The sequence below is a fragment of the Pleurodeles waltl genome, chromosome 6 (genome assembly GCF_031143425.1).
Source record: "Pleurodeles waltl isolate 20211129_DDA chromosome 6, aPleWal1.hap1.20221129, whole genome shotgun sequence".
NCBI classification, from domain to species: domain Eukaryota; kingdom Metazoa; phylum Chordata; class Amphibia; order Caudata; family Salamandridae; genus Pleurodeles; species Pleurodeles waltl.
The window spans coordinates 31,988,180-32,005,016 of record NC_090445.1 but is presented as its reverse complement, the minus strand read 5'-3'; the positions used below and the strand labels follow the sequence as shown (position 1 = coordinate 32,005,016).

Genomic DNA, 16,837 nt, shown 5'->3' with positions numbered 1-16,837 from the left:
TGTTTTGAACCAAATACTTCAAAATATGGGGAAGGTTTCAAATAGGTGATATTTACATGAATTCTTAGGTTTATCAATCCTGCAAGCTGGTAAAAAGAAGGTCCTATTCAGGGCTGGCTTTAGTGCTGGTGGCACAAGTGTGCAATCTTTTACACCCACCCTCCCCCCCCAAATGACCTCCTCCTCGGATTCCCTCACTACCACCCGGCAGAAGTGCCCCTCATGTCTCCATAGCCCCTCTCTCACATACATTTTATTTGTTTTAAAGCACTGGTAAAGACTGGCTTTACTAATCCACTTAACAATATGGCATAAAATACAGATCTGTTCTTTGCAGCAGGCACATTACCCCAACTGCGCTACTTTATGGGGAGTCAGAACTGCCACATACAAAACTGATCTCTTTCTCTCTAGCAGGAACATTAATCACAAGAGTCATCTTGACATTTTTATTGCTGCCTGAACGCTGGACGCATAGGGAACTCTGCAGCAGGTGCTTTTAAATCGTATCTTATTGCTAAACACCCTAGCTCAGTGCCACCACCACCACACAGGTCAGCGCCCAGTACGGCCGCACCCGTCGCACCCGTCGCACCGCCCTAAAGCCAGCCGTGGTCCTATTCACATCTGAGCCAGGACAGATCGGGCTAGCAACGGCCTAGATGAATATGAGCACAGAGAGGAGAAGCGCGGCCACCCCCGCATGAATGGAACAGTCCATTTAGGAATGTGAGCATGACGTGTCACCAAAGAGGCGGGCCAGTGCAGTGGAGGCCAGCCACTGGGATTTGGGGAGACAAACTTGCGAGTAGTAGTTATCATGAAGTGGCACAGAGTGTAGTCCTTTCAAGAGACATTCTCTCCATTTTCCACTTTGAAAAAAGCTTGGCAACTCTCTCTTTTGATAGGGAATAAAATTAAACAAAAGTTAACTTAAACTTCTTAGCTCCAGTCACTGCCTGTACGGGAAATAGTACCAAAGAAGATAGTAGACACACTGCCCACCGCCCCCACCCCACCCCACAATTTTATATGTATGAATGTATGTATGCATGCATGCATCTATATAGTATTTCTAGTGCAAACCTAGCCAAAAGCGAGCGGAGCACTGCACCGGGCCAAGACCAGCAAGAAGTCAGCGAGCGATAGGAGAGGTGGCTGGTTGTGTATGGTTAATGCATTGTGAGGTAGTGTTCTTTAAAGAGGTGCGTCTTCGATTCTTCTCAATACGTTGGGCCAGTCCACATGGATACGGGGATGCTGTTCCAGATTTTGGGTGCACAGATAGGGAAGGCCTGCTGCCTTGTATTTTTTTTTTTAACACCTTTGTCTGCAGGGTGATGGTGACCTGGTTTGTGGTCAGCCGAGATCCACCAGAGATGGTGAGCCTGTCTGGAAGATAAGCAGAGGTGCTGGTCGTGATGGCTTTGTAATTGATGCAGCGGGTTCTGAAGATGGTGCTTGTCGATAAGGGGAGTCAATGGAGTTCCATCTGGATGGGGGTGGGTTTGTGCTCTGATGGCATGGAGGTGCATACACTGGAGGGGCGTAGAGTGTAGCAGAGTGAAGTGGAACAGCGTATAATGGATTAGAGTAGAGAGGAACAGAGTGTCAGAGTGGAGTTGCATACAGTAGAGTGGAGTGGGGCAGAGTGTTATGAGTGGCATAGGGTGACAAAGTACAGTGGCATAGAGTGTCATGGAGGGGCATAGAGTGGAGTAGAGTGCCAGAGTGAAGTGATGTGGAGTGTTAGAGTGGAGTCAAGCTGGGTTGGATGGCAGTGGAGTGGTGTAGCGTGGAGTATTATAGAGTGAAGTAAAGTGGTTTGAAATACATCAGAGTGGAGTGGTATGGAGTAGCATAGAGTGTTGTTGAGTTCTGCGGAGTGTCCGTGGTGAGTGGTGTAGAGAGGAGTAAAATGACTTGGAGTGTTGTAAAGTGGAGTGGCATAGAGTGTTGTGGAGTGCCATAGAGTGGAGAGGTGCAGAGTGTCAGTGTGGAGGGTTGTAGAGTGGCACTGAGGAAAAAAGTGGAGTGTCGTAGAGTGGAATAAAGTGGAGTTAAGTCTAGTAGAGTGGAGTGGCACAGAGTGTTGTAGAGTGGCATATAGTGTTGTGAAGTGGTGCAAAGTGTTGTAGAGTGGCGTATAGCGGAGTGGTGTACACTGTCGTAGAGTGAAGTGTCGTAGTGTGGAATTTTGTGGCGTGGGGTGAGGTAGTGACACAGAGTGGCCTTGTGTTGTAGTGCAGAGTGATGTAGGCTGGCATGTGTAGCATAGAGTGGAGTGACAGAGTGGAGTGGAGTGGAGTGGAGTGGAGTAGAGTAGAGTAGAGTAGAGTAGAGTGGAGTGGAGTGGAGTGGAGTGGAGTGGAGTGGAGTGGAGTGGAGTGGAGTGGAGTGGAGTGGAGTGGAGTGGAGTGGAGTGGAGTGGAGTGGAGTGGAGTGGAGTGGAGTGGAGTGGAGTGGAGTGGAGTGGAGTGGAGTGGAGTGGAGTAGAGTGGAGTGGAGTGGAGTGGAGTATGCACGGTGTGGTAGTGGCACAGAGTGGCCTTGTGTTGTAGTGCGGAGTGATGTAGGCTGGCATGTGTGGCACAGAGGCGAGTAGAGTGGAGTATGCACGGTGTGGTAGTGGCACAGAGTGGCCTTGTGTTGTAGTGCGGAGTGATGTAGGCTGGCATGTGTGGCACAGAGTGGAGTAGAGTGGAGTATGCACGGTGTGGTAGTGGCACAGAGTGGCCTTGTGTTGTAGTGCGGAGTGATGTAGGCTGGCATGTGTGGCACAGAGTGGAGTAGAGTGGAGTAGAGTGGAGTAGAGTGGAGTGGAGTGGAGTAGAGTGGAGTAGAGTGGAGTAGAATGGAGTATGCACGGTGTGGTAGTGGCTGCCATTCTAGGCAACACATTTTCAATTGAAATGACCATTACATGTGCACATGCAGTTTTACTGCTAAAACCATACAGCGTATACACAATAATGTGAGAAAATAGCATCACCATCATATAGATTTGTTTTGTTCATATTAAAATATTTGTTTCCAGCACTCTTCAGAAATATAAAAAAAAATGTTTTTTTTTTTGCTTTGTGCTATCCTGTTTCTGATACATTCTGAAATATTTCCACATTTAATTTACAGACATTTAAAATTTGTTGTATGGTAGAGAAAAGCCTTTCCTTTCACACACCCAGATTGTCAGCTAAATCCTCTCATTTTGAAGTCAGACAAAGAAATGTAAACACCAGGCTCCTTCAGAAGACACAGTCTGACATTCGATCCCTCTTTTTGAATGCACAGCAAATTTGACAACATAAGAGCAAAAGTTACAGGCTGGTTTACAGAATGCGAGCACTCATGGAACAATACAGTAATAAGGCTATGCTACATGAGAGGGGAAAAAACATGCTGGATAGCCTAAAACAAATAAAGTCAGCAAAAGGAAAGCATGCAAACATGAGTTACAAACCACAAAACCAATGGTAAGAAATGGGCAGAATGCATTCTTAGTTCAGCTTTCAGAATGTCCCTAAGATGTATTCAGCAACAAGAGAGCTGCTCTGTCTGGTAGGGGAAAATCAAGGGCAACCCAGTATGCCAGAGGAGAATCTGCATGTAAACAGTATATAAATTATACTATCCCTTCTGGACATTATTTGATGAGTCCAGAAGGAATATTGTCATTTCATTAGGATCTGAAAGTGCTGGCAGATGGAGGAGGATGTGTTCAGGACCACAGCTCTTCCAAAATATATTACCGTGGCCCGTGACAATGAAATTGCAAAATCAATCTGCGATGATAAATGTGCTGTGTTGTCTTTGCACTGTTGAGGTTGGTTGTGGCTTTGGTGATCTAGTGTACGTAAAGAAGCAGTTTGAGTGGTTTATTCATCTGTAATAAAAGACTGAGGGGGTGCTACATTCAAGTGCCAGTTTGGTTTGATTACCAAGGTGCTAACACATGGTAGAGAGAGAGTTTACTTAGCAGAAATGGCAGTGCTTGTGGAGGTGTTGGCTTGGTGGGTCTGTGGGATGCGGGTGCAGGGGAGGCTGTGGAGAAGCAGCTCTCTGCTGATGTCATGGTCTGTAGTATTACTCTCATTGGGTCAAATTAAAGGCCAAGATTCCTTTGGTGAGGTTGGGGGAGTCTGCTCCAGCGACTGTTGTGTATCATTTTTCAGTAGTTTCTGATGGGCAGGTGGTCGGCCGTGGTGTTGATGTTGGTAGCGAGTCCAAAGAAGGAATGGAACGCCCATGCTATTTCTGGGTGTGGACTACTGCGAGGAGGCCTGCTTTGGACAAGAACCCTGTCCTGTGGAGACTGAAGTGGTTTCTGCAAAGGATGTTGCGTTGGATTCTTTGGAGAATAGGAAGCCGGAGCAGTAAGAGTGAGGTTTATTGACAAAGAATGTTAGTTTCTCATGATGGTGTACCTTGAGCCAGAACATATTTGGAGTCTGCGTATTTCATAACCTGGAAGTCCAAGCCAGAGCCTGAGTGGTGTAACCCTAAAATAGCTCCGGTCAGACGCACCTCTTTGGAAGGAGACGAAGGGCAAAGTCAATCTCTGGGTTTTCAGGTGGCAGCCACATGCTCTCGTGACCACACTGACTTGCGGAGTCATCATCAGTTCCCAATCAAGTATGGTATGGCATCCATGTTTGTATCTAGTTTCGCCGCTTTAAGGCCTGGGCCCAGGGTTGTCTGAGATGGGAAGAGATGGGCTATGATTGGGGATTTGTCATATTGCAGAAGCTCCATTTTCTCCAATTGCTTCCTCAGGGACTCGTACATGATGGACCTCTTGACCACATAAAAGGAGGACTAGCATACTTGTCTTTGGTTAGGGGAATATTTTGAGGATTATTTGCCTGCCACAGGAGTAGTTTCAAACATGTGAGACCAAAGACCAAGAATGGAAGCAGGTGGGGTGAGATGTGATGAAATATTCTAACACCATTGATGCGGGCTGTCTGGGATTTGTGGTTCTGGGTTTGTTCACAGACAGGAGTCTGATTCATTTCTATGCGATGGTCACTAGACAGTGATAGAGTGCTCCTGCTTTGTGTCCGCTTTAATAAGTTGTAAGCCCAGAGAACTGTGCTAAACAGATATTTAGTGCATAGATTCCAAACTGCAACATTCAAGGTCAGTTCCTGCATAAGGTATATTCACAAACCAGACTAGAGGGAGTTGCAGAAGTCTTCGCACTAGCAGATATCAGTGCCCAAGACCATCGCCTTGTAGGCATTAGATAAGAAAAGAATGATCCACTTTGACTTGTGGCGCTGGAAAGAACAGCTCCAATCCGAAGTTACAGAGGCACATCCTCTACCCAAGACGAACCTCAAGTGGTCCACCTTCCTCAGGGATGGAAGACGGGATCAACAAACAATGAAGAATGACTAAAGGCGGATTGTCCCTCTTGGATATAGAGCATGAGCTCAGTCTTCCTACCATGTAGTGGCAGACGGACTGAGTTCATACAATACTGCATGGCAGCCACACATTGCTCTGGTGCAACCAAGATCTTACTCTCTGAACTGATGGTAATTTAAACTGAGTATCATTTGCATATGTCTGTATGTGGACTTGGACTGTACGGAACACTAGGGAGTCAGGAGGTGCATTAGAGAGAACTGACAAAATCACAGAACTCTAAGTACACCACATGTAAGAGTAGCTTTAGCGAGTCAACAAGGCCATACCAGTCAAGTACACTCAAGTGGCCCCAAGTGGTCTCCAGACTTGTTCTGACATAGTGACGCATTCGTCTTATAACTTTTGTGCCTCCTGCAGCAACCTTTGTAACAGGGAGCTTTTCCGAAATGGAACAGAATGTGTTGGTCTAGTGGCCCTCAGTCCTCTGATAGGACGCCCAATCACGCACAATTGTAAATCAAGAGCTTCAAAAGTATGGTGACTGATGCTGAACTTCAACCGGAGCTCAAAAGCCATTCTTTTACCTATCTACCTCATTCTCTACTTCTAGTCTTGGGAGTGGTAGAGGAGTGCAGGAGTAAAGCAGATGCAGACTGACTAGCTGGCACTGGTAATCCAACAGTCTTGTGCCATGGTTCACCCAAAGACCACTGTGAACAAATGAATTCAATAGCCCTCTGCAAAGGCCTTGTGGTGCCCCCTTCCATAGACTTACCGTGGTGGCCTGCACCGCTGCCAGGCAGCAGGCTAGTGCCACAGCTCGCATCCCCCAGGTGACCATGTCGACTGCTTGATAACCAAATCCAAAGCTATGACCTACGATGACACTTATATACACTTGTACTCCGCCACCACTGTGCTTAGCATCAGAGGGAACATAACCACGCCCACTCCAGATAAGGTGGGCGTGCGGTTTACCTATCTGGAGTCGTCCATCAGTCTCATGGCTGGGAAGACCTTAGGAGGCCATCACCTGCTGCTGTTTGTTATTTCAGGCCCAGGGCCAAGCTCTTATCCAGAGGTAGCCAGGTCTATTTTGAACCACTTCTGTCAACAGTTGGCTTCCAATAGCAGGACAAGGGGGGGTGAAACTGTTTTGAGATTGAAATCCATATGGGGAGGCAAGGTGGGGGTGGAGTTAGGAGATATCTGTACACATTTCTACTTTAAAGTGAGGGGAAGAAAAAGGCAGTCTAGGACTTAATTTGAGCAAAAACATTAACTGAATTCTGTCATCTGAATTTTATTTATTGCCCTCAAAGCAAAATACTTGTGCAATCTCTATTCCAGAGTGTTACAAGGCAATCTGGTAAAATAACTCACTGAATGTATGTAGTTCATGAATTTAATGACACTACCACCTGTTAATCAGACGATTTTAATAATTGGAAATATTGATTGTCAAGATAAGAGGATGTGAAAAAAAACACTAGAGCCCTGATTTAGAGTTTGGCAGAGGGGTTTCTCCGGCACAAATGTTACACCACATTACAATTCCATTACAGCCTATGGAACTTGTAATACAGCGGACATGATATCTGTCACGTTTGTGACAGAGTAATCCCTCCTGCAAACTCTAAATCAGGCCCCAAGTGATCTCTTAGTAAGTAACGTTGAGATAAAAGACGCCACCAGGGCCTTTGCTCCGTCGGTGTCCTGCCTGCTCTAGAGCCGCGGACCCAGTCAGGTCTCGAGCTGCTTGGATAGTCTTCTTCTCTGCCTCCTCAGGGGTTTCCCAGCCACTCTGGGTGGTAACAAGCAGAATGCACTATGTGTGATGAACAACATGTAGAGCAGAAGCCGGCTGTGCTGCCAAGCCTCCGGGCTCCTGGCATTCTGGGCAAGGCCCCTGCATAGTGATACCCTACTCAAAATTTCCATTGCGCTTAAAAGAACAAACAACAATACACACTTATTGGCCAAATTCAAGTTTTTTCCAACTCTGAACATCAAAGACTTCATAAATTGATCAATGTCACAATGGTCCAAGTCCAGGAGGCTTTATTGTCCTGTCAAACAAACTATACGTCTTACCTGCATCATTTTATGTTGTTGTAAGGCTAAATATCCATAAAGATTGCAATGTTATTTGTAATTGTAATTATCTAGCGCTTACTACCCCTGAAACGGCACCAAAGCGCTTTTCGGGAAGTAGCTTGCTACTTCAGAACCCAAAAGGGTCAGTGATGGATTAGTATAGGGAAATAGGAGTTAATTTGTGCGATGGACACGTGAGTCCGTTAGTTGGATTGAATAGAATAATGGACAGACAGAAGAAGGAAGAGTCTAGAAAGTGTTAGCTGGGAGATCATAGAAGTAAGATGAGGTTTGGGATGAATAAAAGGAGAGATGGAGGAGGGGAGAGTCTCTAGAAAGGGATTAGGGAGATCACAGTAGTAAAGTGAGGTTTGGGATGAGTCAGAGGAGAGATACGAGGGAAGAATGTAGTAGGGTTGTTTGGGAGATCATAGTACTAAACTAAACCATAGTACTAAACTAAGGTTTGGGGCGAGCCAGGAGGGAAAGGTCTAGGAAGGGTTATTTCGGAGATCATAGCAGTAGAATGAGGTTTGGGGTGAGTCACAGAGTGGCGATCGAGGATAGATTGAGAGAGGTCTTCGTTGACACAGAGTAGTGCATTGGAGAGAGAGTTTTTTTCTCTTGTCTGATCTACGACTCATCAGATTCCTGGAGACTGACAAACAAATGTGCAAAACTACCTGGATGAGGTGTGGTGCCAGGATGTAAACCACCAACATTTAAACACTGAGTACCACGGATTGCTTACGCATTTCTGCAGAAGATTAATCGGACTGGCGCGAAACAGTAAAACTCACAGCGCAGAAGGTCGTGGTTCTACAGTGGGGTTAGTGCACTTTTAGTTTATCGAATGAGTATCATATTGTTCTAGACACCGAAGATTCTGTCAGTGCTAAAGCATTTGAAACTTTTTTTACGGTTATTACATTTACAGCCGCAGTACTTCCCTGCTGAATATTCGATTAACACACAATTTGATCTCTGGTAAATGTGCTATTGACTAGGCGCTATTGGGGGACGGAGGGTTGTTAGTTTCCAGGATCAGTAGGAGTATTTCTTAGGATATTGCAGCAGAGCATTAAAAGTAGTTCTTCAGCACTACTACAACCAGGAACTGTGGACCATGGGCCATATGTACTAAAGCATTTTCCCATAGACACAGAATGGGTAAAACCCTCTGATACATCTGGCCCCATGTGTGCTCTGCTCTTGGGAAGCATTCAACAAGAAAATTTACCACACACATTATCCGAGCCACACTAATAAAAAAAAAACACTAAGTAAGAGGAAATGTTTTGTCAAGAAAATAAATGCTTTATTACATTTCTTTTGAAAATGTCATAAAAAACTGAACTAAAGCGGGTTCTTTCTTGTTCACTTGCTGCAATGGAACGGTTAGTGTCCAGGAAGCAGTGCTTAGTAAGTGTTATGAAGCATCCAATGCGGTTCCCCGTTGCTGGCCACGCCCCACATGTCTGCCAATGGGAACAGGTCGCCTGGACTCCGCCGTCCCTCATCTAACATGGTCTTTGCATCAGTCAGTAATTGGCAGCTCTACCTGCCGCACAACACCCTGCCCTGGCACGCCACCATGACCAGCTCATAGAGAGGAATGCAAATGGCATCTATACCAAATGGATAAAACAGTGTTGCATGTTTGTTGACATGTCCAATGCATAGGGCTACAGACGAAAGTGCTATTTTTCCTGGCTCCAGAATCTTTCCAACCTAAACCTGTGATAACCCTTTGACAGTACTACCTTGCGAACAGAGACAAAAAACACAGTTTAAGGGGAAGTGTATCTGAAAATTACAAAAAGATTTTCAAACTCAAGGGGAAACCCAGGTAGCAGTCCAAAAGCATTGACTCTGGAAATCCTATGGTAGCGTGGATTCCTCTGTACAAGGGAACCACGAATTGCACATCTCATGGCTACTACTTTTAAAACAATTTACTAAAACAGCCTTGTTGTAGACACCCAGAGAGCAGCAGCATGCCTGATGGAGATGGAGATATTCATGGCAGCCAGCACAGCAGACATCTAGTTGCCCGCATTGGTTACGAGGCAATCGAATCTCTCACCTTAAGTCTACACAAAAATCCGCAGGAACTGCTTGACTCGTGACAAGTCACTTACAGTCCACTACGGCTGTTGCTTTACGTCATTTCAGAACAGGTCAACAGAGCAGGCAGCTATGGCTTAGGCAATGGGACTTCCATGAATGCCCAGACATTTAGCATAGATTTTCCTTCTTGAAATTTACTAGATGCTGCCTCTGGAAGTGTTCAAATACTTGGGCCCTAATCCAACTGGCCACAAGCCCCAACCAGCCCTGTGAGCATGCGGCACAGAGGAGATGTATTAAACTCACTAGATCGTTCCTGAAAAGTACTTCTGGTTGCACTAACAGGTCAGCATTCTTACTAACTTGTGTCAACGTGGCTGGTTTGTTGGACATTTCTTCCAATCAAGCTTGTGACATTCAACAAGCCACATTTTTATTAAAGACAATATAGCTAGTCAGAGTCAGGACAGGGATGCACAATGTGAATTCAGAGGATGGCGGATAAGCCTGCATCTTGGTGTGTGTTTTGGACACAACTTTCACTGATATTCATAAAACAGGCAGTATGTGACAGCTTGGGCATGACACAATAATAGTCACCACACAACCCTGTTGTGACAACTTCCAAAAAGACCACAATACAGAGTAAAGATTTTCTCATTTTCCTGAAATACCTGAAAAAGTAATTGCTCAAGACAATAAGTCTGGTTTAGTTGACCCAAAGTTCTTTCATTTTCCTAGCATTTCTCGTGCATAACTCAAGTGGCCAGATATGCTCTTGACTGTAGGAGGTGCAAAAGAGAAAAAGTACAGAAGGACCTTAAACTAAGCAGGGAACACATTGATCAAGGAGGCCAAAGGAGGTCTTAAATCAGCACAAACATTCATGAGGCGGAGGGCGTGTGGACGGATTTCTTGAATAAAAGCACAGGTTGGATGGATTGCTGAATGGATGAACACTGCCTTGTTCCCACTGCCCTGGCGCTGGAGATGTGATCTGATCTTTTGTCATCAGGCCACCATGCTTCTCGGACTAATGCCGAGTACCTGTGGACAGTAGCAAGAATGCACCATCAGCTGACAGTCTGTTGGGTTGAGGCAACAATTCCTGTTGTAAGCACCCTTCACACATAGTCCAGGATCTCTGTTTCCATTTCATTGTCACTGCCATCCGAAGGCTGGAATACAACCTCGTCTTCCTCTTCGTCTTCACCTTCCTCATCCCCAGACTCATATGCTCGTGGCTCCTTGCTGGCAGTGCTAGCAGGCTCAGGGGTGCTGGAAAACAGGGCTACCCAAGAGAGAAGCAGGGTTAATAAATGCATCAGAGGAAACCATTCCACAAAGGAAATCTTTAAAGACATCACAAGAGTCATAGCCTTGAACCAAACTTCTCATCCCACCACAAGAGTCTTTCTGAAAAACCCAACCTGTCCTGCCAATTTAAAAACCTGCCTAGGCCCCAACCCCCCTGTGACACAAGACAAATCAATATCTAGACCCAGATCACCAGATGATTGTTCCCAGAACCAGCCCAATTGCATCATTCAGGATCTATTGGTGGAAGCAAAGCGAGAATAGTCCATAGAGAGAATCTAACAGCTCATCCCACCAGAAGAATCTCTATGGAGAACATACCCTTTCCTAATATCTGATGTACCTCTAATGAAAATCAGACCTCATGTCCCATGAAAAGACTTTGCAAAGACTGGTATTCAAACTGGGCTGACCATCTATCTCCTCTCCCCCTCCCTCCCAGGGGAAGAGGGCCCAGAATTTATTTTAGTCTCAGGTGTGGTGCCAGTCTCTGGCCAAGAGGAGCATTTGTTATGCCCCTAGCGAAAGAAACAAACTTCACGCTTAAGACAGTGCTGTGCCTTCGGTGACAAAAACGGAGCAGCAGTGAGACACTATGTGATTGGCTTTCAGTAACATCTTTTTTCACTCATGTGCCAGCTGGAAGTTGGTGTCAAAGGTATTATAAGGCACTCATGGTTTGATTGCATTTTAAAAGAGATGAATGAGCAGAACTGCAGTGTTTAAATGGCTAAGAGTCTGATTGTGACCTTGGCGGATGGAATGCTCTGTCCCAAACGTGACGGCTATTCCATCCGACATATTCCAATCTCCATAGCATATAACGGAATCGTAATATGGCAGACAGGATATCCGCCATGTTTGTTACGGGGTAAGCCCGTCCGCCGAGATCGTGATCAGGCCCTTAATCTGTTCAGAGGTGCCAGTTTTATAGAATAATTATAACTAAATATGCTTGTCATTTTGAGGGTCCTGATGTATTTTTTTTTTTTTTATGAAGTCGGGTTGCTTTAAAAATCTTGAAGACCACTGCTCTAAACTCTCATGCATTAGAAGAATCTACATGGAGAATCCCACCTCTTATACAATCAGGAGAATGTACATGGAGAATCCCACCTCTTCTACAATCAGGAGAATCTACACGGAGAATCCCACCTCTTATACAATCAGGAGAATGTACATGGAGAATCCCACCTCTTATACAATCAGGAGAATCTACATGGAGAATCCCACCTCTTATACAATCAGGAGAATGTACATGGAGAATCCCACCTCTTTTGCCATCAGAAGAATTTATGCAGTAAAAATAACCTCTCTTGCCATCAGCAAAATCTTTAGCTAGATCCCTATATCATCAGCAGTTTCTATGGCTAGTCTCCACCAATAATGCCATCATTAAGCATCTCTCAACTGAATCTAAAGAATCAATACTACAACTTCATCGGAAGAATTCAAACAGGTAATATAAATTTTCATCTCATCAGAATAACCTGTATGGAAGTTCTAACTTCTTATACATTGGAAGAATCTGTACAGAGGATCTAACGTGGAGAATCTACCCTCTTATTATTAAAAAGAATCTAGATCTTTGACCTAACCTCTGATGCAATCAGAAGAACCTATGTAATCTAACACCATACACCATCAGAAGACTGTATGATGAAATCTAACCTCTTACATAATCAATAGAGCCAACACAGTGAATCTACTCTCTTGTTCCCACAGTAGAATCTATAGGGGGAGTTTAACCTCTCATGCCATAAGAAGAATCTATAAATGGAAACAAATCCCTCATGCATCAAAAAAAAGTATCCACACAGAATCTGGCCTCTAATGCATCACCGGATCTATACCCTAAATCCATCATTCCATGAAATCAGGATTATGTGTACCTGGAACCCACACCCTCATGTCACTGGGAGAATCAATACCTAGAGCTTAGCCTCCCATGCACACTAAACTATCTGTATTTAGAACTCATCTTCCGTGCAGTCAACAGAATCCATCAATACTGCCCACACATCATGTCTTAAATAAATCTGGACCTACAACCAAGTCCACACGCCATCAGCAAGCAGAAAGTGTACCTAGAAATCAACCACATGTCCCAATCAGAGTTTACACCTAGGCACGACCTTGGACACTCTGCACTTTATGACATGTAGTGTCCCTGACACTTGCTCCTCCCAGTGAGCCCTCACAAGCCCACTACTTCCCACCCCATGCCAGCAGACAGTACTCTGTCACATCCTTAGCAGCACTAGTCTTCTCCCAATGCACACAAACACCCACGACATTGAAAAATATGTCTTTTCCCTTGACAGACACACGTGCTTCCCTTCCTATATCTGCGGCGGTGCATGACTTCTCCCCTTGGCTCAGACACCCAAAGCTCTTAGGCATTATTTAGCAGTGACTGTTTTCTCCCCCTTAACTCAGGCACTCAGTGTCTGAGCGAAGGGGAGTTTGGAGGTGGCTGAAATAAAACCAATGCTTTGACATCCAGTCCTCGTCAACAGCGTGCCAACTGCACTCCCTTGTCCCCTGGCTTAGACAGAGTTTTTGTCCCTAAATTCTTGACCAACTGATGTGGGCTCGGGGACACCATGCTGTCCTTACCTGGCCGCTTGGATCGTATAATATGTTTGATCATGGCGGACATGCTGTCCCTCAGCTCATCACTCGTCTTCGGGAGACACCAGCCATCACGCTCGGTGCATTCGGCCTCTGCCCCGTCGTTGCGACGAATGATGTGCTGCAGGCTGCAAAAAAAGGATGCAAACATCAGGACCACAGGGAGCCGCATCCTTGCAGCAGCATTGACGCGAAGTGATGCGGCCGATACAGGGGGATACAGGCTAGGAAGGTGATGATGGAGGAAATTAAGGGAAATGATGAAGAACAGAGGTCAGTAGCTAGGTCACATCCTTCATTCATTTCCACTTCCACAAGAAGTTGTAGATATAAAAATCCAACAATCAGATTCAATTGAACAAAGCATCACCAAAGCAGTGTGTTTGTTGGAGGTCAGAGAGAAAAAGGCAATGAAAGGGCTGTAGAGACAGAGTGAAGAATTCTGCCTGTTACCTGTCTACGTCAAGGTCACAGAGTTGATAAAACATCTGTCGGTAAGGAGGCAACATTCCCTCTCTGAAGATAAATGCTGAATCCTAGACAGAGAGAGAGGGATGAACACCCATCACTTCATAGAATATTTAAGCGAAAGTCCTGCAAGTTTGCGGCGTAAGAAGCATGCTGGGACAAACGTCCTGCTTTATGATATTTCATTTAGTGCCCTGTCTGACACGTCACACTTTCCTCTTCACAACAGAGTGTGTGTTCCAGCATGCTTCCAAGCCAAGAGGCAGCCCTCACACAGCTAAAGTGCACGTTCGCCTGCACCAGGCCCATAAAGCAAAGAGGTGCTCAATGAGCTGGAATGAATGTACTCACTTTTGCCTTCTGCTTGCTGGCAGGTGTTTTCTTATCCGCAGAGGTGGATGTGCCCAGCCCATGCTTCAAGTCCTGCATACTTATCGACTGTGCAGCTGAAAGCGGCAGAGAGAAAGTGCTGCATATAACATAATAATCTTTGGCTATATACAGAAATGTACACATATCATGAGAATGAACATTATATGAAGCAGGAACCTCCCAGCAGTATTGGGCAACTTCAGACATTCAGTGTAGCAGCCTTAAGATCTCAGACCATAAAGCATTTGGAATATGCTCCTCCTACCTCCAACCCCAAGACAGAACAAGCACAGACCAAGCCAATGGGTCTGCTCTTATTCTTATACTGAAAGGCTTTCGTGTCCTGACCACAAAGAGGTGTTTAAAGATCATGGTTGAGTACAGCAGCTGTCTATACAGAGTGCCACTGTTGTAGGCAGTGTGCAGGTACTGATACAGCAGGTGCTTGCATCTTTGTCATATTGGGCCAAATTACATTTCATAAAACTCCATTTGTGATACGCGGTTTCTAAAATAGTCACTGCATTTTTAATGCCCAATCCCTCCAAACATCTGCCCCCAAAGCCCCCCTGCCCAGTCTCTTACTCCCTCCAGTTGCAGCTGGTACACAGGCACACTGGCAGCGGGTTCAGGAGAGGGCTGGCTGTGTATGCAGGCTCGGTGGGTTTCTCCCCGTCTGCTGCTACCACCTGTCACACCAGAGTTCAGGAGCCCGGAGTTCAGGATCCCTGCACTCTGAGCCTGATTCTGATGCCCCAGGATGTCTCATGCAACCTCACACACTGCTCCCAGGGCACCTTCATGTGGTTGGGAGCACAAGACAAAAAAAAAACAGGAGTGGCAGCAGTAGGCACGAAAACAGACTTGACAGGCCTGGCAATTCTGGTCTCTTTAAACACATATCAGATCACATGTATGCTGGAAACTTTCCAGTAGCTGTGCACGTGTGCATTTCACAGACACCATTCTACATGCACACTACACACACAGCTGGGGCATGCACTCTGTACCATCCCACTCAAAGCCAGATGCAGGCAGCCTACACAAGGAACAATGTACTCTGCCATCAGAAGCATACTTCACACGTGACAGAGTAACATACCATGCAGAAAGAAAAATGGCGTAAAAAGCATCTGAGATAAGCAAGAGAACACAAGGTTAAAGTACCCTCCAGGCCTACAATAAAGAGGACACGATATATGATGTTGGTAGACGCAGCAGTAAATGATACAGGCTTGGTACATTTGAAAAAATAAATAACATCGATGTAGTTTGGACAATGACAATCCAAAGAGTGAAAGGAGATGGAAAATATTTTAGAAAGACACAATAGCATGATCGTCAGGGTTTAAAATGCAGCCTCTATTTTGAAACTAGACCTACACAATGAGGTCAGGATCCCTGAACCCTTACGATGGTATCAACAAGTGCTCTTGGATGGCAAAGCACTAACATGCATCACTTTATGCAAGATTATCAAAGCAACATGAGAAGGTGAAATGGCAAGAAAGTGCAGGCTTGTGCCAAAGTGCAGCTAAGATAAAGGTGCACATAAGACCAGAGTGTGGGAGTAATGAATGCTGGGCGAGTATATGAACTTTAGGTTTATTAAGCACGCATTAGCCAAGCTGGGGCAGAGAACGAGGCTTACAACAAGTTCCTCAGTGTTGCTAAAGGGTTCAAGGACCATCATCTGTCCATCTTCACCCCTCTGAACTTCAAGCGAGGGATAGGCACTTCTGTAAATAACATCAGGGTTGCCCAAGGGACAGAACTTGATGGTGTGGGAGACCACACTTGACAACCTGCTGCCCAATGTGGGCTGCTCGCTAGCTAGAGAGAGTGTGCCTCAGTGGAAGGAGAGGGGAAAAGACTGCTGTTCCCTGGCTAGGGAAAGCATGTCTCAGTGGAAGGAGAGCAGAAAAGCCTATGGCGCCCATCGAGGGAGTGTGTGCATCAGTGATAGGAGAGTGGAAAAGACTGCAGCACCCCAGTTAGCGAATAGCGCGTCTTACTGGTAGGAGAGGGAAAAAAGTGTAGCTCCCCAGCCAGGTAGAGCGTGTCCTAGGAGAGTGGAAAAGGCAGCGGCTCCCTAGCTAGCAGGAGTGTCTCAGTGGAAAAGGCAGCGGCTCCCCAGCTAGCAGGAGTGTCTCAGTGGAAAAGGCAGCGGCTCCCTAGCTAGCAGGAGTGTCTCAGTGGAAAAGGCAGCGGCTCCCTAGCTAGCAGGAGTGTCTCAGTGGAAAAGGCTGCGGCTCCCTAGCTAGCAGGAGTGTCTCAGTGGAAAAGGCAGCAGCCCCCCAGCTAGCAGGAGTGTCTCAGTGGAAAAGGCAGCGGCTCCCCAGCTAGCAGGAGTGTCTCAGTGGAAAAGGCAGCGGCTCCCTAGCTAGCAGGAGTGTCTCAGTGGAAAAGGCAGTGGCCCCCCAGCTAGCAGGAGTGTCTCTGTGGAAAAGGCAGCGGCTCCCTAGCTAGCAGGAGTGTCTCAGTGGAAAAGGCAGCGGCTCCCTAG

At 45.9% G+C, this 16,837-nt stretch overlaps 2 protein-coding genes across 2 annotated transcripts in view; both read right to left on the bottom strand.

The window, feature by feature from the left end:
* The window catches only part of CEL (carboxyl ester lipase), a 52,002-nt gene extending 45,755 nt beyond the window's left edge, over window positions 1-6,247 (bottom strand). The window contains exon 1 of the mRNA XM_069237133.1: window positions 6,149-6,247. Coding sequence (XP_069093234.1) covers window positions 6,149-6,214 — 66 coding nt within the window. The 5' untranslated portion in view covers window positions 6,215-6,247. The remainder of the gene's footprint in view (window positions 1-6,148) is intronic.
* Window positions 6,248-8,766: 2,519 nt separating this feature from the next.
* GTF3C5 (general transcription factor IIIC subunit 5) overlaps window positions 8,767-16,837 on the bottom strand; it is a 62,918-nt gene continuing 54,847 nt past the window's right edge. The window contains exons 8-11 of the mRNA XM_069237132.1: window positions 14,311-14,405; window positions 13,945-14,027; window positions 13,477-13,619; window positions 8,767-10,831 (exon numbers count right to left, since the gene is read on the bottom strand). Coding sequence (XP_069093233.1) covers window positions 10,665-10,831; window positions 13,477-13,619; window positions 13,945-14,027; window positions 14,311-14,405 — 488 coding nt within the window. The 3' untranslated portion in view covers window positions 8,767-10,664. The remainder of the gene's footprint in view (window positions 10,832-13,476; window positions 13,620-13,944; window positions 14,028-14,310; window positions 14,406-16,837) is intronic.